General features: G+C 38.2%; 4 protein-coding genes across 7 annotated transcripts; 2 read left to right on the top strand and 2 right to left on the bottom strand.

Annotated features, from left to right (window-relative positions):
- Positions 1 to 68: 68 nt before the first annotated feature.
- Positions 69 to 13331, bottom strand: LOC136249238 (uncharacterized). Of its 2 annotated transcripts, none has more exons than XM_066041198.1 (5): positions 13211 to 13331; positions 9436 to 9494; positions 7009 to 7105; positions 6894 to 6950; positions 69 to 667 (listed from the first exon to the last, which is right to left on the bottom strand). In XM_066041198.1, the coding sequence occupies exons 2-5, from the start codon at positions 9477 to 9479 to the stop codon at positions 176 to 178; spliced, it is 690 nt and encodes a 229-aa protein (XP_065897270.1). In that variant the 5' UTR covers positions 9480 to 9494; positions 13211 to 13331; the 3' UTR covers positions 69 to 175. The 2 variants fall into 2 exon arrangements, with proteins under 2 accessions (XP_065897270.1, XP_065897271.1); XM_066041199.1 differs by having other exon boundaries at positions 13219 to 13314.
- On the top strand, positions 13316 to 18716 carry LOC136249233 (DENN domain-containing protein 5B-like). Its single transcript, XM_066041192.1, has 2 exons — positions 13316 to 13501; positions 15008 to 18716. Exon 2 carries the CDS (start codon positions 15013 to 15015, stop codon positions 18571 to 18573), a length of 3561 nt encoding a protein of 1186 aa, XP_065897264.1. The 5' UTR covers positions 13316 to 13501; positions 15008 to 15012; the 3' UTR covers positions 18574 to 18716.
- Positions 18575 to 20831, bottom strand: LOC136249236 (endoplasmic reticulum-Golgi intermediate compartment protein 2-like). Of its 3 annotated transcripts, none has more exons than XM_066041196.1 (2): positions 20688 to 20831; positions 18575 to 19774 (listed from the first exon to the last, which is right to left on the bottom strand). In XM_066041196.1, the coding sequence occupies exon 2, from the start codon at positions 19763 to 19765 to the stop codon at positions 18710 to 18712; it is 1056 nt and encodes a 351-aa protein (XP_065897268.1). In that variant the 5' UTR covers positions 19766 to 19774; positions 20688 to 20831; the 3' UTR covers positions 18575 to 18709. The 3 variants fall into 3 exon arrangements, with proteins under 3 accessions (XP_065897268.1, XP_065897267.1, XP_065897269.1); XM_066041195.1 differs by having other exon boundaries at positions 20620 to 20737; XM_066041197.1 differs by having other exon boundaries at positions 20643 to 20711.
- LOC136249234 (phospholipase ABHD3-like) lies at positions 20694 to 26086 on the top strand. The gene is made up of 9 exons (XM_066041193.1): positions 20694 to 21140; positions 21389 to 21495; positions 23244 to 23304; positions 23979 to 24024; positions 24402 to 24514; positions 24646 to 24819; positions 24870 to 24939; positions 25331 to 25496; positions 25920 to 26086. Exons 1-9 carry the CDS (start codon positions 20809 to 20811, stop codon positions 26084 to 26086), a joined length of 1236 nt encoding a protein of 411 aa, XP_065897265.1. The 5' UTR covers positions 20694 to 20808.
- The last annotated feature ends 18 nt before the right edge of the window (positions 26087 to 26104 follow it).

Here is a 26104-nt window from a genome sequence, read left to right as displayed (position 1 = left end):
ACCAGTAACACTTCACATTACTCTCATTTTACATTTACATACTGATATATAGCATACAGAGTTCTACCTATTTTATTGCTTGGGTTTTTAAATAGATTAGACAAATTGTTAAAACTTACAAATGGATATAATCAGTAAAGAGAAAGCAAAAATAAAACAAACAAAACAAACAAAATCATTTGCAACATCCTCCTTTGTGTTGCTCCTTAACTGGTATTTTCTTCTCTACTGTAAACGCTTCAGGATCACGTTTGAACACTTTGGCCTGTGACTGCACAATTTCTTCGATGAATTTAAATAGTTCTGAAACATTTTCTCCTGTCTTTGCACTTGTTTCAAAGAAGCTTTTTTTTCCAGTTACTGAAGAAAGGAAGGTAGAAGCACCACCAGTTTTAGCTCTCTCCAACTGCTTCAAGTGCTGCTGTTCTGCTAGTGCCTGTCCTTGTTGTTTTGTAACTTGACGACTCTTCACACCAAGCAAATCAGATTTGGCGCCTACTAAAACAGTGAGACATGACTGACCTGCTCCCTTCAGAAGTGGCATAAATAACTCTTGTAGTTTTTGAAATGATGAAGAATCAGTGATGTCATATACCAAGATGGCCACTGATGCTCCTCGACAATAAAATGCTGACAAAGATGCATACTTCTCCTCTCCAGCTGTATCCTAGATGGGACACAACAAAAAATAATTAACACTTGACCAGCTAATAATACAGAGAAGTTTAAAATTAATGGTAGAAATTTTAATGTAGAACTCCCTAAGATCATGTAAACACTTAGCTTTTAGAAATCCGTCATGGGATAGTGGGGTTATAAGCAATTCTATCCTTTAAAAGGTAAAGCATCAACACTTTCATTAAAGTCCCAAAAATAGCACAATAGAACAAATGGTCACAACTCAGCTTTGTAGAATTATTTTGTGATATAAATACTTTAGTACATTGGCCACAGTACAACCTTCTTTACAAGACTATCTTAGTTTAAGGTCACCTCTGTAGAAGGCCACTTAATAGCTGCATGCATTTAGCATCTTGTAAATGGAAAAACAACATGTACATGGTCTGAGTACGTACACACTGTACCAGTCATGGTCACCCAAAAAAATACCGAATGTGCATGACGATACAATACAACTTGTTTCCTTTTCGTTCAAGGCAGTGGAATGTTGTGGTTAGACTGTGATGACATAATTGGTCTATGACGTGGCTTCTGGAGTGCGATGTTGCCTTCAATGACTAATACATTACCATTGATACTGGCAATATTTATGCTAGTGCAGCTGTCGTATATAATTGCTAACAATTTTGTATGAGTAGATAAGCGCTGGCGAGTGGTGGATTGTTACTTGCAGAGCTAATTCGCAAGTAATAAGTGAGATTACCAAGTTTAAGCCGTCTCAACTTTGTTGTCATGTCTAGTCCTGTATCATTCCCTAAAACAGCATGAAAGGAGAGTAATTAACCCAGCAATGTAGCCTAGGGCACTCACAAGTTATCCAAGAGCTTTATGGCGTCAAATAAATTCCCAGCAGTGCGTAGATTCCTAGCATCACTGCCAACTATATCTCTAGTCTCTCTAGTATGCTGGTTTCTCTATACAATAACTAGTATTGAAGTTTAGTAGCAGTATACTGGTCATTGTGTCATTCACTATAAGACCACTATTTCCCGTCGTTACCATAGGCTTGAATGGCTGCTAGTGGCGAGAACGGTGGTGAAATATTGTTAGCACCAGAATTATTACCAGTGGCTTCATTAACTACAGTGCTAAACTATGATTCAATATATGAACAGCCAGTGTTGGGAAAGTTACTTTGTAAAAGTAACTAGTTACCTATTACTTGCAACTGAACTATTTAGTTACAGTTACATATTACCCATAAAATAAAATAACTATAATAATATTACATACTAGTGGTACCCGTGCAAAATGCGCATGATATTAAGACAATTGTTATGTCCTATTGTGTGAATACACTTAAATTTGAACATTACTTCACATCATAACATATCAACAAAGACATGATTACGCATAGCTACTGATGTGCATACATAATTTCCTCAATTGTGTATAATGTTGGTGGCCTTGTGCACTGGAATTTCTGCACATCTGTACAGTACTCATGCAGAACACAGTTCTCATGAAGGTGGCGTATCAAGATGTGTCCCATTACAATCATGCACTTACATGAAAAAGATTAGTTTTGAATGGCAGGGATGTACTCAACTTCATTTTGATGATGTTTCATGAACTAACATAAAGTCTTTGAGTGTGGTATGAGGATCAATTTACCAATAGTTGGTGCATCACCACAATGAGCTATGTTCTAATTCAACTTGCATTTGTCACATTCATTTTGTATATTTATGTAGTCAATTTGAGTAACTGAATTGTAGTTTTATTTCTACATCCTAGTCATGGTATTGTAATGTTTAATTATCGCATGACCAAGCGTGTATGCAGTACAGTATTGAGTATGGGTATTCAAGTTTATCAGCTGTACTGAGCAAGGTCAACACAACCATGTGGATTTGGATAGAGATGAGTTCTTTTGTTGCTTTCTGAATCAAGGTGCATTACCAAGATGAATCCTTCATATGAAGAGTGGTTACTCTAGAGAGAGATTGACTGTTGGTAGAGAGGTTGTGTGTGTTCTATTAGGGTAGATATCGCGATGTATGTTCTATTAGGGTAGTTCAACGGAGCTTCTAGAAGTTTCAGTTGTCCCTGTGGATTTACCAAGGAGTGAAAACGTATCTTATGTCTCCCTACACATTGAAGACTGCAACAGTCACTTCATGATGTTGTCCACGATTCGTATACTGGTAAGATAGATGTATGTTTTATTAGAGTAGTTGAACGTAATCTTCCTTTCTTCATCTCTCATAATGGCGAATCTTCCTTGTTTAGTCTGTTAGGTAGCCTGATTGGAGTGATCATAGCTAGTTAAATTGCCACACCTACTACGACTGTTTCCTTCTCCCTTACAGTGGTGCTGCTGGTAATCCTCCGTTTTAGGTTTGTCTGTAGTCCCTGACCTGCTTATATTCATGTCGCAGTAGCTGACACTTCTCTATCCTTGTAGTGTATAGCACAGCAGGGTGCAGAGTGTGTATTCCTGGCGAGTCTTCCCTATGTATACTGTCAAGTAGCCCGATCATAGCTCGTAGACTTGCCACACCCACTACAAAACTCTCCTTTTATACTGGTGGGTGTGATAAAAAAAATTTTTTTTTTTGTTGCCGGATGATAGCGTACACACCAGATCACATGATCAAATTAGCTGATGTGATTGGTTAAATCATGAAAAAGTGATTGATCCTATTTCATTGTAAGCTTTTAGACCAATACGTCATCTGATTTTCTATTGGCAACGCGTGTATACCGGAACGCCGTACACGCGTATCGTAAACTTATAATGGCCATTGACAGTGATAAGTATCTCGCAACCAAGGTTAGCACGTAATGACAGACACGAAAACCACCTTATGACACATTGTTTTGGACGGGTAGTTGGTCTAGCGCGTTTGAAGCTAATCGGGGGAAAATCCAGGGAGGAGTTTTTGTTTAAAAGTTTTTTGGCCTCGATTTTCTGTTTCTCGTTCTGTCGTCCACAGGGGTAGAGAAACGTCAGGTGTAAGCTGGGATGGGGAAGACTGGTAACACGATAAAGGTCTACAGAAAGTTTTGGACACATTCGTGTCTTCCTCGGGTAGCTACGGTGGTTTAAAGGATATTTCCCGCAGTTCAACGAATCGCCACCAATCCCGGATCAAAAGATTCGCCTCAAATTTTAGATTTGAATGGTACCGATCCGATTGGAATCCGACCAAGAACGACGGGACAGTGCCGGAAAAGAGTTACAGAATTATTATATAGATTATATTACTTTGTGTCAACAGCTTTAAGCTGTCATGTGTGAAACTACCACTTTATCACGTGACATGATTGCGTTGTTGGACAATGTGCAAATCTTGGTTATAAGTAAGAAGCTGGTGAATAAGCTTCATTTAGTAGGCTTCGTTACTTCGTTGTGGCTAGGCGTTACTCAGAAGATAACTAACGAGATTAGTAACTTTGTTACTTGTAGTAATAATATTACGTAATATTAGACTCTTTATAGTAACTATATTACTTAAGTAACGCGTCACATTTGTAAGTGAAGTAACTTGAGTTATATTACCTGTTTTCATAGCGTATTTCGTTATATTACTTTGTTACCACAAAAGTAATAATATTACGTAGCGCGTTACTTATGTAACGCGTTACTCCCAACACTGTGAACAGTCATTTAAACCCACATAGGCCAGAAAACTGGCCCAAATACGTGTGCCTTGCACAAAGTACTGTAACTTTTGAAGCATCCATCCTATGGCTATGCAATTGACACCATTTTACTTGTGATATAACAAGGATTAAAATGATACCAAGGGTTTTTCCCTAACGCTAAACAGTAAGGCCAAAACTAGCATTGTAAATAACTTTTTGGCAAGGAAACAGGTGAACCTTTTACATACCTTTATAAAATGAGCCCTAAATCGATGGTGGTTGCTTCTATCCACTTGCAACAAGTTCCATTCATTTTGCCGTTAAATTTTCTATCAGGCCATATATAACTCATGTGAGTAAACCCACAAATGAAATTAAACAGAATTTTGAAACACGGAGATGCAACACCTGTTGTTCATCACTTCATACACTGTAGTTACAGTGTTCATCTAACCTTCTCAAAGTAGCCCAGTGAAGGTGATCAATGTGCAGTTTTAGGCTATAAGAACTACCTAATGTTACCATGCATGCCTGTATTGTGTTAACACGCATTCCCCAAAAGTTCTTTGCAGGTTTAAGGGTTAAAAAACTTCTGTAACTCAAAAACAGGTTGTTGAAACACAATGAGACAGTGCTTCCTGAGAGAGGAAGACCACATCTAACATTAGTGCTGTTCACTTTCACTGAATAACCGATTAATCGATTGGAGATTTCCAAAACTTCAATAGTTGGTGATCAATATTAAATAACCGATAATCGGTTCCCAATTATTTCACTCAAATACACACTAACATTTAAGTAGCTTTTGAGTGCTGAACTTAAATCAATAAGAATTTAATGTCAATCACACAAGTACACATGCTCCATAAAGAGATATTTACTGTTATATAACCATGTTTAAATAGTGGAATTTGATTGTACCGATTAACCGATTATCGTCAATTATTGGTGACCAATAAACTGGTGATTACGGTGCACAGCTGTACCTAACATCTAAAGAAACAAATTGTAGTATGAAAAGTTTTAGCTTTAAAAAAAAAAGTATTTCGTACAGATGCAATGGGAAAACGAAAAGGACTATTGTTGATTTATAGTTGGTTACATATTTCCTGTAAATGTATAGCTCCTTGCATAATTGATAGTTATTAATGTGGTGCATTGAACAACAACTAAATTACTTGCTCATACGGCAGCAAATTGATTGTGCCAACTCACCAACAATGGAAGGTTCACAAAGAAAAATTTACCATAGATTGATAAGTACATACTTAAAGTGATTGTTTGATCATTGTCAAGTGTTGTGTGTGTATGCTTGAGACAGCCTTTAATGAAACTCGTAGAAACAGTGTTGGAATTCATCATAAGGTTACATAGTGGCAAAGTCATGAACTACAGTGGTGGAATCCCTTGGGGACTGACCACAAAAGTTGTGTCCTGATATGTTCCAGGTCAATACAAGGGACCTTTGCTAAGCATCTGGTGTCCTCATTTTTCTGGTGTCCTCATTTTTCTAGTGCCCATTTTTATTCTACAACAACTTAACCATGTTGGATACATGGTCCTATTGTAAAAGTAGCAACTGAAGAAATATTTATGACAATTTATACATCCTATTGTCTACAAGTGCTGCACACTTCCAGTGGAACTATCATGTTCCACTTTGTGTAGCTGATTTCCTTGTTTTAAAACAGTAATCAATGCATTATTTTGTAGAGTAATTTGAATAAGTTTTGTTTGCCTGCATTTTGTCAATGCTGATTTTATCAAAGTGACCACCTTGTTAAGTTTATCATACAGTACGATAGTACTGTATAGTAGGGACCACAAAGGAGTAGGCGTGGCCTACAAAATAATATCACCAAAAAAACAGCCTCAAAAAACAAAGTCTTTGACTGCCGCTATGCAGACATGCTTACCCAGTGAACCAGCATTGGGACAACTGTGTGCTACTCAGAGTTAGCGGTGGAAAATCCTCCTGGGACAGGACTAGTAACCATGTCTCACAGGTGATGGTGATAGCACCCGAAGTCTCACCTAGACCTTTACCCACTACGTGAGACATGGACAGTTGGCATTTACTTCCCAAGTTTTCACAAGGTCCCCATTAAACAGCAGGGTAGACACAACACACATGCAAGTGCACACACAAGTACACGTGCTATACGGTAAATAACTAATACACAGGCCATTGTTTGGTCAACTAGTTACAAAGGAAGACATTAATGACCCTTTATAGTAATACTACTACTACTAGTGGCATCTGTATGCAGAGACTGCAAGTTACAAAAAGGATGTATATGTTAGTGGCATACACGAGTATTTCATTTCACTTAGAAACAAGAATAAGTGTAACCAGATAAACCTTCTCTGGGAATATCTTTGAAATTTGAGAAGCTAGCAACCACAAAGAGTTGACACTTACAAGGTTATGAAAACAACGACAATCTAATTAAACTACACACAAAACTCTATACTTCTCACAACCACAAAGGCCATTGAAATTGGAAAACTTAAACTACACCTGTGTACAGGGACACTATTTTTTCACCTGGGTCCCCACAGTGTTACATTTTGAGATTACAGTACAAGTAAACAATGCCACAAAATACTAAACAACTTACCCATAATGCAACGTTGAGGTCTCCCCACTTTCTCATTGCTAATGAAGCTCCAATTGTCTGCAGAAGTACAAACACACGTACTTATACATAGTAACTAATATTTTGTGCTACTCACGTGTGCTTCAGTGCCTGAAAAAGTGTTAGCGATGTACCTTTGTAATAGACAAGTCTTGCCCACACCAGAACAGCCAAGCACTATCAACTTTAGATCACTACATAATGTGTGCGTGTAACAGAATTATAATTAAGCTTACGGGTACATTATCTAAAATACATACTTTCAAATGAAACCTCATCATCAAAGCCACCACTCAGACAAAAAAGCTGTGAGGCATTATAGGTCATGGTGTATTGCATTGTCACATGGTCATGATGTATTGCATTGTCATGACGCACTATAACAAGGTGGTGTTACTAATGAAGTGACTGCTAACTTTAGTGCAATTGTATGAAGGAAAATATTGGCAAATCAAGCGAAACAACACCACTGATGACAAAAGAAATTGGGCAAATCAGTAGTACATATCACTATATACACAGCTTGCATACACATGGGGCTATTGTCTATTATTATTTGGTATTCAAGTACAAGTTCAGGCTATAGCCATTCCTAGCACACTGGACTCCAAGGTTCCAATAAAGATAAGAAGTAGCTTGATGGCAGTATTCTGGCTCTATGGCCAGCTCGCAGTGGCTCTTGATGGCACAAAGGGACCATTTGTTTCCATCTGCAGCAGATTTTACGTTTACACGCTTTAAACTTGAACCACAAAGAGCAAACAAAGTGGTGACATAATATTCCTTCATGTACAAAGAATTTGTATGAAGAAAATTTGACTAATCCATAGCCAGCACCAAAGTTAGTTGAGTGAGGTTTCTATTTGAGGATATATAACTCTAGCACCCACCCCCCATTACATCATATTACATCCTTGTAAATGACATCATTACAACACAACATATCCTGTTCCCCAAATGACCAAATTCCTAATATGATCACTGAATACCTACTACATACTGCTATGAAAGTTACCTGCTCAGCAACTTACACATAATACCCAACATTAAGAATGTAGAAAAGGAAAGAGTAACCTGGTAAAGAAATGTTCAAAGTTTATAGGGTTCGCTAAATTGACATATTTATCAAAATTTCTGTTACCTATGTATATGGTACATTTAATCAGTTGCATATCCCCTGTCAAAATAAATAAAATTCAAATACCACCCCTAAAAACAACACTATTAGGAAGAAAGCTTTGACAATTTCATTTGTATTCTTAGGATCAGTTGTTCTGAAACATTAAGGTGTGCTATATAACCACGTTGAACATTGTACAACATAACAGGGCACTGTGCACATACCATACTATAGAATGAAAATCAATTCAACACAAAGAAACCAACTGGAGTGGGAAATCAATTCACTAACATTTTTCCCTTTAGCCCACAAATGCTTCCTGTCATATGTTGGATAATCAATTCACTCAGCCAGTTTCACCACAACCTCCACCCAAAAATGGCTTGGTCACTCATACTGAAACTGAGCACAACATGGTGTACCCCTTATAACAGCATACTGAGAAACAGCAGTACAATATTCTTCAGTAGGAGAACACATGGTCACTGTACAATGTCTAGAGCCCATACAAACACACAGGTCTATTGAATAATAACACTAATGGAACAATGCTGGATGGTAAACAGAAGACTTCTTGGAAAAAAATAAACTAGTCCACCCTTGTAGAGGCTCAGTCTTAGTGTAAAGTAACTGATCAGTGAAGTGTGGTAACCAACTAGTAGTTGAAACAGGAGTGGCCCCTTCTGTGTGGCAACTATACCACACACACGCACACATCCCAGTATACATTAGAAATGGAATTGTCCTACTGTACTAATGATGAATTAAATTAAACTTTTTTTCTTTAGCTACACAAGGTCCATTAGTGCAGTTTTGTACCCAAAGAATGTCACATTGAAGGAAACTACACTGAAGCCTCATTATGGTTCCTTATTAGAAGTAAATTTTTGTTAACATTATGGTATTGTCATTAATAAGGTGAAGTGTTAACCTTACATGGGTGTCATAATGATATCATAATGTGATCCTGATTTGTAAACACTGTATGTGCATGGCCATATTTCCTGTATCACTTAACTGAGCAGATTAGAGATTTTTATTGCTGTAAATGTGAGAGTTCCATTGCTTACTATTATCAAGAGTAAATAATTTACATGTATGATTAGCCTTACAATCTCTTCAGAAAAAAAAAGAAATTAAAAGAGGCTGGCTACAGTTAAAAAGGGGCTGGTTATGCGAGACTCCAATCTGATTGCACTAGCATCAATTTAATATGCATTATTTTTCCAGCAAAACAACTGAAATTTTGCATAATTATGCCAAAATATTAATAATCACTACAGTAAGCATGCCACAATCTTATGATTCTTATTCCAGAATTAATAATATTGAAACCCTTGGATTTATATCCCTGTAAGCATCATGCATGTGATAGTATAGGTCTACATATACTAATTGACTTACGCTTTAGCCTTAGCAGCACCCCCACCAGCATTCATGGCAGCCATTGTAGTGATCCTAACCTGTAGAACATATTAACACAGAATGTACCAAACAAATCAATAGCATATGTACCAATTCATACTTCAAGCCTGTAGCCCAAAGTAACATTTCAGGTTGCACTGAAGGCACTTTTGGACTTGATTATACCTTCACCAACAGCCCGTTCACATTAGCATGATAGCACGGTTCAGTTCGACTCGGTTCGACCCAATATTGTCTCTGTTCACACTACGCAGTCTTGCTCGCTAAGTCATCCGGTTTCCATAAGCGCACAATTAAATATTTATTAATTTGCTTACTAAAATTGGATGCAGCTCTTGCCCTTCAAGTCTCTTGTGCTGGAATTCTTTCATTTCAACAAGACAGCAATAGATAGGCGACCGTGTAGAGCTGCAGAAATCACGCCGCGAATTGAAGTGAGTGAAATAGTAACTGCCATGACAAGTAGTTCATAGGCTTTCTTTCGTGCTGAGCCTTGCGTCGAACAGTGTTTCTGAGCCTTTATTCATTGCATGTTGAGTTTATAAAATTATTATTTTGTGTGCCTGGTGTGTAATTATCATACCATACCATGCTGGCCTGGTTCAATCGGGTGAGCTGGCTTGGTTCGGTTGGACCCGGTACGGACGGCATTCACATTGTTACTTTTTATCAAGCCGTACTGTTCCAAACCGTGCTACTGGGCTAGTGTGAATGGGGTGCAATACTACCAGGGCACCATGAAAGTACAGTGAAGATGATTTTTTTTGTGAGAAAGTGCAAAGCATCTGTGATCCCTAATATACATACCATGGCCAGGTTGAATCACTCTGTTGTATTAAACATAACTAGATAGACAGATGAAGTAGACAGATGAACTGGACAGATGAACTAGATAGATGCTAACAGTAATGTGGGGCCGGTGAGCCTCAGCAGCTATAGAAATAATTCATTGCTATATATGAATGGATTACCATGTGCAGTGTTGTTATTGTTTTGTTTTTTTTTGTTGTTTTTTTACTATTTCTACATGGCATGAAATAATTCTGAAATTGATGATATCAAGTACATGCCTGTAGCTACAATAAACATTTGCAGCATGCTTACTGTGACACCGCTGGAGGCCAGGCACTCTCTTCTGTGTATGCATCTGTCAGTGTCATGGTTGTAAACGATAAAATACGATTTCAAGTGCGCAAACAGTACATGTGCTAGTGGATTTCATGTGTAAATAAACAGCAAAAAGACAGATGGATGAACACACGATGAGTCAATGAAAGGGTCAGCTGACCGACTCAGCTCACAGAATACAACAGAGAGAAAGAGCTCATCAAATATCTGAGACACCTGAACAAAGAGAAGAAAGACAAAGTGACAGAGCTAGGTGTGCTCGTTTTCGGTTTGAGCAAGGAATAGATCAGCAAAGGGAGGTCAGATTAGAGACTATGCGTATCTGTAGAAGGTGACAACTGGCCATGGAAACCAGTGAAGAGAGGGACATCAGAATAGAGGCGATGTGTATCCATACAGGCAGTCACACTGTACTTTCCAGACTCGCTCTAATAATATTACACTCTGTGATTGTACTATGATGTGATTTTCTTTTGTCGCTATAGAAACTGCAACTTACCAATCATAAATCCTTATAGAATTGATCCCATTTCTATCCATTACAAAAGTGGAAAAGGTTTACAAACTAAGGATACCAATTCAGGAAGGAATCCCTTCAAAGGAAATGATATCTTAGAAACCAGATAGAAACATGCAAGAAGTGAAAAAAATTGTTACTTTTATTAGCACTTTCCATCACCATGTTTCCTTTGTATGTTATGATACAACAAATTTTGAAACAGCTATTTATGGGATAAACGTATTTTAAACTGAAAAATATTTTGAAAGTTGCACAACATCATAATAATTATATAACACCTTGTCAATAGAAAAGTTGCAACTGTTTTTACAGATTATGTCTAAAAATAGCAAAGCAGCCTAACATACGTATATTCAAGACATTAGGGAAACATTAAAATGTTTTCTATTTCTATTTATTAAACATCACAAATATTGCATTTTGACATGTGGATGTTCCCAAAAGTGAATGACCTAGCTACAAGAGATCACGGACTGGTAATGTCCCAACAGTCACCTGACATATTTAGTTAAGAATTAAAAAATTGCAGTATACTCACAAAAATGAGGAAAGCTATTAATTATAAGTATCAGACAAAAAAAAGCAAGTTTTACAAGAAATTAAACAAAACTGCCTGAACTATCAGAGGCCCATAAGCATCACAAGTTATGAGGTCCAGGTACTTGATACGTAGGAATACAGAAAATTATAAATGACAGCTTGTTATATATATGATATCACTGATGAGGTAAAATGACACATTACAAATTTTATTATTGTCTAATTAGGTTTATTAACGAGATTCACAGGTGATAATTGATAGATACTGAGAATTCATGAGAAAAGTACCATATTGTAATTATTGGCTCAAAAGTCATGCTGGAGAGTACACACATACCAAAGGTACAGTTTGTATGAGACATATATCCACGGCAAGAGAGAGACCCGGTATATTAAACAAAAGACTGTATAGAGTTTTTTTTATCTCCTATACATTATGTAATAGCTGATATTGTGAAACCATTGGACATGTATTGAACATTTTGACATTTGTTTTTGTCATGCTTGAATCAATTTCAAGAATGTAGATAGCTGTAACCACCTCCTAAAGGGTTTACCTTTGGTGGATACTCTCCAACAGCAAACTGATAAACACGAACAAAAAAAACTCAGAAACTATGCAATTACTATACAAGTACAAGCATCGTTTTATGCACCAATACAGACTACAAACCACTTCAGTGTTTAAATACTTATGGAGGCAAAAGAACTCAGCAGCTTTGATAGAGTTTCTTAATCACTTCAATTAAATTCTCTATTTCCCGTCCACCGCCTGCATCTGTCAGCTCAAAATATTCCATTATTCCGTATTCTTCCATTATTTTCCGGTTATTCTTGCATTCTGTACAGGTTCAGTAAAGCCATCTCGCAATAGTGTTAGCTCACATGTCAGCAGTGCCGCATTTGTGTTATTTTGCAACTTAAAAGGAAGGTACAAGTTTCAGCATGCTTTTATGCAGTTTTTTACAGTTGTGCCAGGCAAATAATGGCTTAAAAGGCTGCCAATTTTATAATGGAATAATGGAAATGGACCGCCCACCCACATGCAAATATGCCTGAGCCCAGGACGGGAAACAGAGAATTTATTTGGAGTGACCTTACAGTAACTAAAGTCCCAACAATTCTAGAGGAGTTGTACACTATTGCAATTGCTGGTTTGTTCTCCAGTCTGCTCAAAGCATATCTTATGAATCTCTGCTGTGAATGTCAAGGGGGTGGCATTTATTATGTACTCCAATCTTCAAAGTGGTCAAACTCAAAAAAATAAACTTTGACTTTTGAAAACTGCACTTGACTATTGACCAAATTTTAGTATATTTTTGTAAATTTACGTTTACATTGCTAATCTGAAAGTATCGATAGTGGTATACACCTTTCAAACTGTGCTTGTCCTTTGACCAACTGCAAATTTCTAGCTTGACATTCGCTTCGAGGATGAAGATCAGAGTACAGGATATATTAGAGTGCCACCCCCTTGTTGAATGAAATTCTCGGAAACTTTCACCATTTCTAACACACATACTCACAAACCACACACAAAAGGAACACATGTAAGCGGTTACTAACTCTCTCACTATAGTTATCACTCTGCTCCGTACATCACTGGACTGGCTGCTGGATCACGTTCGCTTGCACTTTAGGTGTTTCTAATTAGCGCCCACTATCCTGAATCACGTCATATTTCCGACCAAGTGAGCTCATTTTTGAAGAACCACAGCATTACGTATCTACCAGTTTGACCCGGTATTAAAGGACGCTATTTTATCTGGATGTTTATTAGACTGATTTAACAGAAGAGTATATTAGAGCAAGAAGAAACGCGAAGGAGGTACGCACACGATCGATACCACTAACTTGGTAAGTATAAATATAACGCTTGATACTATCATTTAAGGTACTCTATAATACGTAGCCATGGTGTGATTGTTCTCTCGTGTAATTTCTGTTGTAGGCCGGCCCATACAAATGATAGGAATTAATTATGCGTATGGCCTGCTGGCCTGGATCAGAAATGTACATAGAACATAAAATTTATATTGTAAGACTTAGATGTGGTGGTGACTTTTGCTTAGTTAAGCTAAATTATGGGTAATATTTACAAATTAAATAATTTGACAGATTGTAAGTTGTCAATCTTGAAGAGATCATGTCCACTGATACAATTAGCTGATGTCTATTAAGTTATGGCCAGTTTATAAATCATTGTACCTGAGACTAGACAGTGTTGTTGTTTTGTGTGTAATGAAATTGTATACCTCTGGTCTCAAGCTAAATTCATAACCAAACACCTTAGCTCCTGTTTCGTAAACAACAAATTCAAATGTTAGTCATGCAAGCTTGTAGGAGGAACACAAACGGCACAGATTTGGTTGGGTAGCGTGGCATGACAGAGACAGAGATGTAGTTCTTCATGGGATGGAAACTTGTTGGTCTTCTAATGATGGTAAAGGGCTTCGCACACACCAGTTGAGGGTGAAGGGACCATCTGTCAGTGTACCTGAAATCATTTTATGACTAAGAAGTAATTAGGAATACTGTCTACCTGTGTGTGGTAATAAAGTTAGAAGTGGTTAGTGAGTGATGCTTAGGTGTACATGTATCTTGTGTAGCCCAGTAGGGGTGTGTGTGCATGTGTGCATGTGTGCATGTGCATGTTCATTTATAATAACAAATTATGAACTCCTGGTTGTAAAGAGTTACAAATTTTGCGTCATGAACTACATGTTATCAAAGTGCATGTATTGTGTGAATATACGGGCTGTCATGTGCATATCTACATGTGTGTATCCTGGATGGACGTGCTCATGCACACACTCACACACCCGCGCATGCACACACACGCATGTACCTTAGTTTGTATAATAAACACTCATATAACATAAAAATGCATTTTTGAATTGGGTACATGAATTTACAGAAGACACACTTGGCATGTAAAAGGGGTGGACTGCTTAGATTAATGGCTTTTGTTGCACACCTGTCTTAGTGTGTTTATCTATCATAACCTTCATATGGTTCATACTCACTTCTTAGGCATTTCTGTACTGTTAATAGAAGTTTTCTGTGTTGGTTGTGCCAGCTCTGTGTTGTATGCATACCCTTAATCTGGTAGTGGTTATTGGGTTGCCAAGAATCTCACTGTGTTCTATGGTGTCTATTACTCATCTACACATTTAACAAATTAGAGCAAACATTTACGGTTATTTAACAAATGCTCATACCATTTGGCAAGCAGTCGAACAATAGGAATTATAATTCATAAATCAATACATATTTCTTGTTTTGATATTTAAAGGTTTCAACATGTGATGGTTTGGTTGATTGGAATGTGCTGGTAATTGTATTGTGTTCTTCTCACCATAGGGAGTATGACACAGTTGATTAATTATTTTGCTGTTGTGGGGCTATCTAGTGATGATTTGAAAAACCATATTTCTGATCAGGACTTTCTCACTAAGAGTTATCCACCAAAAGTGTTGTCACATTTTCCAAATGATAAACGCTTCGATGACCATGCTATTCGTACATTATGTCTCCCTGATGGATTACATGTGAGACAGATTACTTTTCCTGAAGATGAAAAGCCAGAATTTCACAGTTTTGTAATCACTAGAGAAGACGGGAGCCGCACTTATGGGTGTGCATTGAGTTTCTACGAAATTAACACTGACCAGAAACTAGTGGATGCAGTGAAGTGCCAGGAGCAAATTGCTGAGAATGCTCTGATTGTGTCTGAGTCGGATGAGAAGTTATGGAAGAGAGGTGGCAGTTTTTGTATCCAGAAATGTATTTGTTTGACATCATCCTACCCTCATGTATCACCACTCAGACAATACTTGTTACAGCTTTATCAAGCCACAATTGGAGGACTGAAGTTATCGATGCCCATTGAACTGTTTCTGGCTAATCTTTGTTACGATGTTCCGGCACCTTCTCCAGGATGCTGTGTCCAATTTCAAGGACCATTGTCAAAAATATCTTGCACGATGCCTGGTGTATATGATTTGCCATTGTGTGACTATTCCTTACTCACTCTCATTCAGAAGATTGGAATTACTAAGTTAGTCCGAGTGTTTACATGTATATTGCTGGAACATCAGCTGCTCATTAAGTCAGCTAGTTATTCAGAGCTCATGGAATGTTGTGAGTGTTTGACGTCACTGTTGTGTCCCTTTGTCTGGCCACATGTCTATGTTCCGATATTGCCTGCATCTCAGTATGGGTTTTTGGATGCCCCTGTGCCTTACATTATGGGGTTGAAGGCTAGTTTTGATTTCAATCCAGACTTGGATATCACCAATGAGGGATCACTATGTATGCTTGACCTCAATCATGGCAAACTTGATGTACCAGAGGATCTTCCCGCCTTTCCTGACTCAGAAAGCTTGTTGGGAAAACTTCAAGAAATTGCTGAGACACATAACCTTGAGTGCATTGACTTGAGAGGCGTTTCTTTGTCACCAACGCAGACAACACACGGCCACAGTGGTGTCATTAACATGCTACAGTCATATTTCAAGGGAGACATGAAAAGCAGTTCAAGTGAAGAGATCGCTAAGTTGGTTGGGATTGCCACACGAGCAGGCATCAAAGAAGAAGTCAGTAGTCCAGCTAGTAGTATCACCTCTGATACAGAAAAGCTATCAAGCCAAGAAATTGACCATGTTGTGAATAGTGAACTGTTCATAAAAGAGATGAGAGAAGTCTTCCTTCAACAATTTGTAGAGCTATTTCGTGATTATGAGAAGTTCACCATCTACCCTAAACAGACTTTTGACCAATGGAAGAGAGACAGGGAACAGTTCCAAAACTTTGACCGTACTGCATTCCTTTCTGATCAGCCTGAGAAACACTTGCCTTTTCTCTCAGCATTTCTGGAGACACAGATGTTTAGAGGCTTCATCGATGAAAAAATTGAAGCCTCCTTCAGGCAAGAGCCATCTAGGAATTTGCGTTTGTTTGACAACAGAATTGAGTTGGCTATTACAGAGAGATCAATACGATCACCAGTATTTGATAAACCACCTTTGGGTGTGGATGAGCCTTGTAGCCCAGCCTTAGACACTGCTCCTCCTATGATTGATATACCACTGCCATTTATCTCCAAGCCATCAGAAAATGTTTCCCATAGACCCAAGGGGGTTTTCCCTTCTCTAGATTTGGCAACTCTTAGCAGGCAAAGGTCATCTTCACCGTCACTGCAAGAACGAAGTGGCTCACTAGAAAAGAAGCAAACAAGGAGATCATCTGGTGTTATTCATGAAGCTGGGTCATCTCGTCAAATGATTCAAAGACATGCTAAATTTGTTATGCAGCTTTGGAGGGAGAGCAGAGCTCGTGTTAAGAACATGGTTGGTAGCAGTCCTAATGCTAAGAGTAACGTGGAAGAGAACACCCAGATTGTTAGTCTTTGTGATCTACTTGAGCGTATCTGGAGTCACGGTTTAATTGCAAAGAAAGATGGAAAATCTCCACTGTGGTCTCACCTTATGGCTTATGCCGAAACAGACACAAAACATTGTGAGCCAGTTTCATCCAGTTCACCTCCAGCCCAGGCAGCTAGATCAACCTCTCCAAAGAAAGACAAAGCTGCTAGGCCTTTTACTCCTACTCATAACTTTAAGGCACAATTGAAACGCAAGAGTTTACAATCACCAGAGCTCCGTGAGCGTGTAAGTGCCCTACTGTGTCCCCCATCATGCTCTCTTATTGATGATATATTGACTATCAAAATGATGACTGAGATTAAGACTGATGTGGGTCGTACAAGAGCCTTTATTAGACTAGCACTGGAAAAGAAAGTGCTATACAAACACCTTGTTGAATTGCTGTCCAACAAGACACTGCGAGATCAGAGATACAAAGATTATGCCTTCCTCAGAACAGAAGACGAAAAGGAACAGTTTTTGCTTCATATGTTAACACTGAGTGCCAAAGATTTCTCATGTTTCACAAGAGGCTTTAGAGACTCTACCATACTATATAGAGTACTGATTGTTGGAGAAGGAAAGCGCTTTGGGCTCAGCACAGCTTGTTTGTATTGTAATCTGGCTGGGGAGTACAACAATTCTGGTGTCAACTGGTTTACGAAAGGTGAATACACTGCTGATATCAAGTGTCAGAATTTGGGTCCCATAACTTGTGTTCGTATTGGTCACGATAACTCGGGCCTTTCACCCAGCACTTGGGTGGATTCTGTGTTCCTACAGAACATAACAACTGGACACACCTACCGCTTCCCCTGCAACCAATGGCTATCCAGAGCTGAGGGGGATTGCAGTACTGAAAGATTTCTAGTGGGTAAGAAACTAAACTACAATCCAATGGTTGGACCACCTTCCATTGATACAGTTTTTTCAGCTGCTGAAAGTGGCAAGAGACGAGGCAGCAAAGATATCAAAGAGACCCAGGCTATATCATCCAATGATTTGTGTCAGAAATTAACAATGTCTGTTCAGGGATTAACTGCTGGAGAGAATTGTAATAATATTGAACAATTGAACAGTCTATTAGGTGCTGAAGGATTTGTACAGTGTCTTGAACAAGCATTACTCTTTGGGACTAATACAAACCGTAAATCTAAGAAACCATTAGTGTGGGATTTAGTTGAGAAAATGTCAGCAAAGATCACGTGCATGCACAATGAAGAGAAAACAGCTGCAGAGAAATTACAGTTAGTAGTCTCAAAGTTACAAGATCTGGAAAGTGGAAAAGTAGAAAAATTTCATATATTCATCTGTGTGGGACTGAGAGACCAATTTTTATCTACATGGATCGAGCTGTTTGCTAACAGCTCTGCAACTGTTGAATTGTACACTCCAGGTTCATTCTTTTTAGATCAGAGTCTACGTGAAGTAATGATTAAAGATTTAAACAAACTATTACAATTACACATACCATTGCCTAGTTTGCTACTAGGATCATTGTAACTTTGTAAAAAATTTTAATTGTATCATACAAATTTATTTTGCATTCATGTGCGCCTGTCAGAAATACAAATTTGTATGGAAATTTTTAACATATTTTATTAATACTCAATACCTAACAATACACATGTTAAATCTGCTACTGTGAGTTTGAGGTGTCCTGTGTAGTTTGATTCTTCTTGCCAAATAAGTCAAACACTGCTCCTACCAACAAATGGATCATACCTGAAGTAGCAAAGACACCACCTACTATGCCGCAAAGTCGTACCAGAAACTGCCAAAATGGTCGCCTTTCTTCAACTATCTTCACAGAAACAGCGGATAGATCATATTTGAAAAAGATACCTGGTACACCATGGCTCCCCTTGCTATGATCCAGTGTTCTAATTCTATCTGTTACTGAGTATTGGTGAGTCTTCTGGTGTCTGGATAAAGTTTCATACTCTGTTGGGACCACTTGCATGAAATATTGGAATATCCTAGCTCGTTCATCTGTCACATATAAGGTCCCATCTAGGGGATTGATGGAACCTGGAACAGAGGCACCAAATGCAAACTTGTCAATACGGTGAGAGAAGTTGTATGCATCGAGTGGAATAAATGCATTCAAATGTGAATGGCCCCTCGCATGAGTGATAGATTTCCCAGCCGTGATATGGAAATTCCCAGCAACTTTTTTCAAGCTTGTTTTCCCAACTAGTCTACAGCTGTCAGTAGAACCATCAGACATATCTGTCTGTGGAAAAGGGGTAGATGTTATCGATTCCAACATAACTAAATCATTCAATGATCGGTAATCTTTAATGCTTGATAGAACAGCATTCCTGGTCTCAAACCACTGCTTCTGCTCGTTGGACAGTTCAAAAGTAGTATCAGCCATCGTCAAAAAGTTACTGGGGACACTCTCACCAGCTAAATCAACAATATCTGCTCCCAGATACTGACATGACATAGCAATCGTCATATCCACCTCTAGTTCAAGAGAAGACAACATATCAACATCCACAGAGTACTCATATTTCATAACAGTGGATCGATAGTACAGGAACTCGGAGAACACTAGGATTAGAATGGCTGATATTGAGATGATGGAGAAGGTGCCTCCACTGGCCGTGGTGCGTTGGTAGTCCTCTGGCACCTTGGTGAATGCATCGAGTTCCTTAACAATCTTTAAAGCCCCTCCACGTCTTCTCATCTCTTAAACCTACAAAATATTACATACATTGAATGAGGTGAATCCTCGGCAGTGTTTGGAGTAACGCGTTACGTAATATTATTACTTTTGTGGTAACTAAGTAATATAACGAAATACACTATAAAAACAGGTAATATAATGCAAGTTACTTTACTTACAAATGTAATGCGTTACCTAAGTAATATAGTTACTGTAACGAGTCTAATATTACGTAATATTATTACTACAAGTAACGAAGTTACCAATCTCGTTAGTTATCCACTGAGTAACGCCTAGCCACAACAAAGTAACGAGGCCTACTGAATGAAGCTTATTCACCAGCTTCTTACTTATAACCAAGATTTGAATATTGTCCAACAACGTAATCATGTCACGTGATAAGGTGGTAGTTTCACACGTGACAGCTTAAGGATGTGGATATAGAGTAATATAATATGTAATATTATTACAGTTACTTTATTTTATGGGTAATATGTAACTGTAACTAAATAGTTCAGTTGCAAGTAATATGTAATATGTAACTAGTTACTTTTACAAAGTAACTTGCCCAACACTGATCCTCGGACACACACTACCACAGATGGGGCAGTATAGTACCCCTCAAGTGTGGCAAGAAAAGTACAAAATATATAAATAGTATCTTAAGGGCAGTTGAAAAATAGTATACACACTATTAAGCTCCAAGCATTTTTCTATACACATTGTAACTCAATAAGTTAATCTTCTTCACACTTTAAAGTTTAATCATAGATATTTATACAAGGGGAATATAAATCTACATAATTGCTAGAGCAAAACTGAACATAGGATAAAACAGTATAGTTGCAATACTACAGACGTCTACAGTTGCTCACGATGTATTCGTAACGTAACGTACAGCACAACAACATGAACAACAAGGGTCGAGGACAAGCTAGGGTACCTTCTCTCTCCAAATACTGCACACCTCACCAATAAAGTAGAATACAAAATTTACGAAGATTTTCTTATTTCGAAACACCAGTGGTGGACTCGAGTGGAGGGTAGCTAGATACTGCAGAGACATGGTTTCCCAAGAGCCAGATAGTGCATTGGCGTGGTCCTGGCCTCAGTTTTATTTCAGCGATTCACCAGATGATAGTTTGAAAGATGGGAAGGGCGCTAACTACTGGCTGTGGTGGATTGGAATAGGAATTGCCTACATCACGTACTACCTCACTATGGTGGTGGCCAAGCCTAAGGTTATATGTAGCGGAAAAGCGTTAAAGGAGATCATTGTTGAGCATTGCCCTATCTTCTACGAGTGTTACTGGCCAGTAGTGTGGGCGTTTAACAGTCATATCATGACTGTGATTCGCGCTAGGATTCAGTACAGTCCAAAAGTTGAATACCAGAGGTACCTACAAATGAATGTTGTAAACGTGCACGTACTTACATGTGATGAGGTCTCAGAAAATCCTGAATTTAGCACTTTTAATTCCAACAGCCTGTGTGTATGCATTGCATGTTTCATTGTAATGTACAACAGTATTATAAATAGGTCATAGCTATTGCTGAAATTTACAAGTAGCTTCTAAAAGCAATGTTGTAAAATTGTTTGATGCCAGTAAAGATAAGCTTTCGTTTTCCCACTGTTTTATTCAGGGATATCTTACCATTAAAAGATGGAGGTCAGTTGGCACTGGACTGGCTAAAAATGGACCCAGAGGACCCCAGTCTACCAGTAATGATCATAATGCCTGGATTAACTGGTTAGTTAAGAGGTCACTATACATGACCTTTAGTGTACAGCCACATGCAGTGATCACAGTGTGGTGTCATGCGTGATACATGTATCATTGATGTGTAGTGATGCCAAGAGTACATGAATATATTTTGTATATATACTGTGTGTGTGTGTGTGTGTGTGTGTGTGTGTGTGTGTGTGTGTGTGTGTGTGTGTGTGTGTGTGTGTGTGTGTGTGTGTGTGTGTGTGTGTGTGTGTGTGTGTGTGTGTGTGTGTGTGTGTGTGTGTGTGTACCAGTGTGTAATGCAGTCATGTTACAGCAAAGAGTTGACAATACAAAATCATCGTTAACTAAGAATTGATCCTTTTACTTCATTTAGTAGGCAGAGGGTATAGCTACAGCTAGCTTATACAGTTATTTACTTATCTTCCTAGAGATGACAACCACTATTCATATCGGTAAAATGAAACTTGGTAAACTGTTATAGCTGGTACCTGAGGATAAAATACTCCCTTTGACATGTGGTGTGTTATTATTAACATCTACTGTAGGTTGTTATAATGCATACATGATACATTTTAGGGATTGACAGTACCTGCATTGTAAAGTTCAAACTTCTAAGGTGATTTAATGTATCTCTACACATTATAGGAGTTGTATATTTTAACCAAAGTTTCCGGACCCTAAAAACTTTACTTTACCAGTGAATACCTTCATTATATTGTAGGCATGCATAATATGCTTTGATCTTTGGAATATAATGAGGTTTTTAAAACCCACTGGAGACTTGCTAGCAGAAGGACCTCAAGCATTGAAAATCTCACTTTGATTTGCAAGTGCTATCCTTCCAAAGTATTAGCATATAGCCCACAGCTGGTGACCAATCACCCAAACTAACATGAGTTCAATCACTCCATTCCTTTTACAAAGGAATTTGATTAGTCTAATGTTGTAGTTATGTTTGTTGTGATGAACGGACAAGTCCAGAAAATTCTGTTTAGCATCCATCTGTAATGTTTTCGTCTTCTGCTAAACTATAGACACACTTTACCAAGTACCTAAATGGGTAAGCTTTCTTGTAGATCAGTGTTATCTAATGTGAGTATGCTGTAAGTAACAACTAATGACAACAACTCATTGCCATCGTAATCTTTTTGTACACACAGTGACGCCATATGCACTGGCAACAAATCGTCATTTGCCTTATTAACATTTCCTATACTATCCCCACTGTCTGTCTGAGGAAGCAGCAATAAGGTGCGAGCTTCAATTTCTTCAGCTCTTCAGCAAAAATGGTTATTCTTCTGCATTTATTTAAACATTGTGGGACAATTTTAAAACAACAATCCCACCATTAGTCATTTAGAGACCATGCCCTCAGATCAGGTTTATCAAGATCTCTGTGCTGGACCAAAAGATGCGAGTTACATTGTTTGTATGGCTTTATTAGTGAGGTCATCAAGTGGATGATAACCACTATAAGAGGTAGCCTTTACTGTAAGTGACCTCATAGACACATTAGAAATGTGAACCTGTTATTCATTGCTACACTTTAGTCATCCATGAACCATCCTGTCATATGGTGTACTGATACTTGTTGTTATATGGTCAATACTTAGTAAAAAACCAGTTAAAGCCAACTCAGTGAATGACAATGCTAGACAGAGTGTTATTGCTAAGTTTGGTATTATTACATACATCATTAATCATGGGGTATATAGGTTGTAGCTCTGATGTTATTGTTACTTAGCTATGGTGATGTGTTCCATTAGGTCACAGCCATGACAACTACATCAGATACTTAGTGAAGGATGGGCAATCACAAGGTTACAGGTTAGTGCTAGAATCTCTGTTGTCCAGATTTCATGGTAGTGATTGTGTTTCTCTGATGGTATTTGGATTTTTTATAAATCAAATCACATTTTGTATTTTATTTATCAGGTTCCCCGTAGATGGTCTTCTCATAGTGCTTGTATTTATATTGTGAATGTGTAACTACAGTACATGTACAGTAGGAAGTTAATGTACAACTGGTCTATTCTATAAATCCATTGCCTTTCTCATTTTTGAAATGTTGCTCGTGTTACATTATATGTAGTTAAGTACTAGTATCTTGAAATGGTACAGCAAGGACTTATGCATGAAGTCCTTGCTGTACCGTGAAGCCAGTCTAACCTATTGTAAAAATGTGCAACTTGCTAACTGCTAAATGTAAGATCAGGGAATTTTAGTTTCAAGGAAATTGGGTATTTTTACGCAGTAAGGTGTTTTTTTTTGTTAAGTATTTAGATTCAAAGCGAAAACTGTCTCATCTACTGCTCCACCAGACACCATTATAGCGTAGACCAATTGACCACTCCCTTCAAGTTTGAATTGTATTGTGTTGGAGGACCTTTAGTGCTCACACTGAACCAAATCAGCCAATGGAGTGATGTTATACTGTGTTATCAACTACAGTATTTATCCCAACGTGTACTTTCATGTATTCTATGTTGTCATTTGTGCAGGCCAGTTGTTTTCAATCAAAGAGGCAATGGAGGATTGGAATTGTTGGTATGTTATTAAGATGGATTTAATTTTTACCTTCACAATTTTCAATGGTATACATTCAGTGGATTCTTACTGTTTTTAAAATGCATATGTAGACTTTTAAACTGCTGAAATTGAATTCAAGCCATGGAGTGCAGTGTGCACTTTTACAACACTCACCAGAAATACAATACGGTGATCATGGCAGCTCAGATGACAGTTTATAAATCTGTGTTTGCAGTAAGATACAAAAATCCACTATGCATACACAGAGGGTTTTGTAATAATGTTGGTTGTCTGCTACTACATTGCATATGTGCCCTAAACAATGTATTTTGAATATCATTGTGTTTTCATTACCATCGTACATTGCTAATGATTTAGTGCACCATCCCCCACAGACCCCTCGTGGTTATTGTGCTGCTAATACTGAAGATCTTCGTGAAGTTGTGGATCATGTGATTAACAGATATCCTGGCGTACCCATTGTGGGAGTGGGTGTGTCTTTAGGAGCGTAAGTTGACAAATATGCACAGTGCTCATCGTGCTGTATGCTCTATTAGAGTATTTAAAGTGTAATTCTTTTTCATTATTAAATCTCTTATACACAAATGTATCCATTCTATAATATGTTACATGGTGTAGGATGCTGTTGACAAGGTACTTGGCTGAGACTGGAGAAGAATCAAAACTGGCAGGTGTCATTGCTGTGTCTGGGATCTGGGACTCCATAGTATCCTCCAATGGACTAGAGCAGTTCCCAAGTAGACAAATATACAACCGGTACCTGGCTTGGTCTTTGAGACAGTTAGTGAAGAGGTGAGTGATATCTCACTATCACAGTAATGTATGATGTGTATGTGTGGTAGGAATATTCCTACAATTACGGAGAAGTTCTCGTATTCATCACTTCCATATGATGTTGACGAAATCTTAAAGGTACAGTGTACTTATAAATTACATTGTAGTAAATCCTTGTGTGTGTATGCGCACATGTTACATTAATTGTTGCTTGTGTATTGCAAAAATCCTGTCTCACACTAGTCACGTTGCTCTAATTTAGCCAGCACTGCTGCAAGCAAATGCCCAACTATTGTATCCTTGTGAGGCCTACTAGCTTACAGTACCTGCACTTTGCATCCATGATACTCGGTGAAGTGTCTTGTGGGTTACTGTTGCCTGCACAACAGTGTTCATTGGGTGACAGTGTAGTATTTTGAGTTGTGTGGTGTACCGATAGTGTGTTGTGTTGTGTGTGTAGTGGTAACACATGGAGACAGTAACATACACACATACTGCCATTTTCACTGTAATACTTTACTACACATAGGGTACACTGATCTCAGAGTTTGATCGCAGTTTCACCATCAAAGTGTTCGGCTACCCAACCCTCACTGATTACTACAAAGATTCCAGTAACAAATACAGACTACACAGGGTCAAGAAACCACTGATCTGTCTGCAAGCTGAGGATGATCCCTTTGCTCCTCAAAAAAGTAATGATTTGTTACATCGATTGTCTATTGGAAAATGTATTTGAGTGTAATAAATATACTGTCAGGGCTCAACCCAGAATATTAACCTAGAGGGGGCGAAGTAAGTCGCTTCAGATTCTAGGGGGGTCTGGGGGCATGCTCCCCCAGGAAAATTTAGGTGTAAATATTCTCAATTTTGGTGAAATTTTACTGTGATGCCATTGAATATTGACCATTCGATTATACAACTTTGGGATCAATTAAAACCTTTCCATTTCTCAAGGCTTTAGGTATAAACCTAGGGGGGGTAGTAGCTAACCCAGGGGGGGCCTGTGCCCCTCCCCCCCTAGATTAACCCCTGACTGTAAATGTGACACTCCCTTGTTCTAGTACATTTTTGAGTTGGTATGTACTGTATAAAATTTTGTTCTCTCTTCCATGTAGCTATACCATTCACAAAATTTGAAGAGAATGAAAACACTATCCTGATCACTACAGCTTATGGAGGACATTTTGGTTTCATGGAGGGGATTATACCATTTGGCATGTCGTGGATGAACCGAGCTGTACAACAATCCCTAGTGGCATTAAAACATGTCCCTATTTCATAGGCCTATATTTATTCAATC

Source organism: Dysidea avara, chromosome 3 (assembly GCF_963678975.1).
Source record: "Dysidea avara chromosome 3, odDysAvar1.4, whole genome shotgun sequence".
Lineage (NCBI taxonomy): Eukaryota > Metazoa > Porifera > Demospongiae > Dictyoceratida > Dysideidae > Dysidea > Dysidea avara.
The sequence above is the reverse complement of the archived record's forward strand: the minus strand, read 5'-3'. Positions and strand labels throughout refer to the sequence as shown.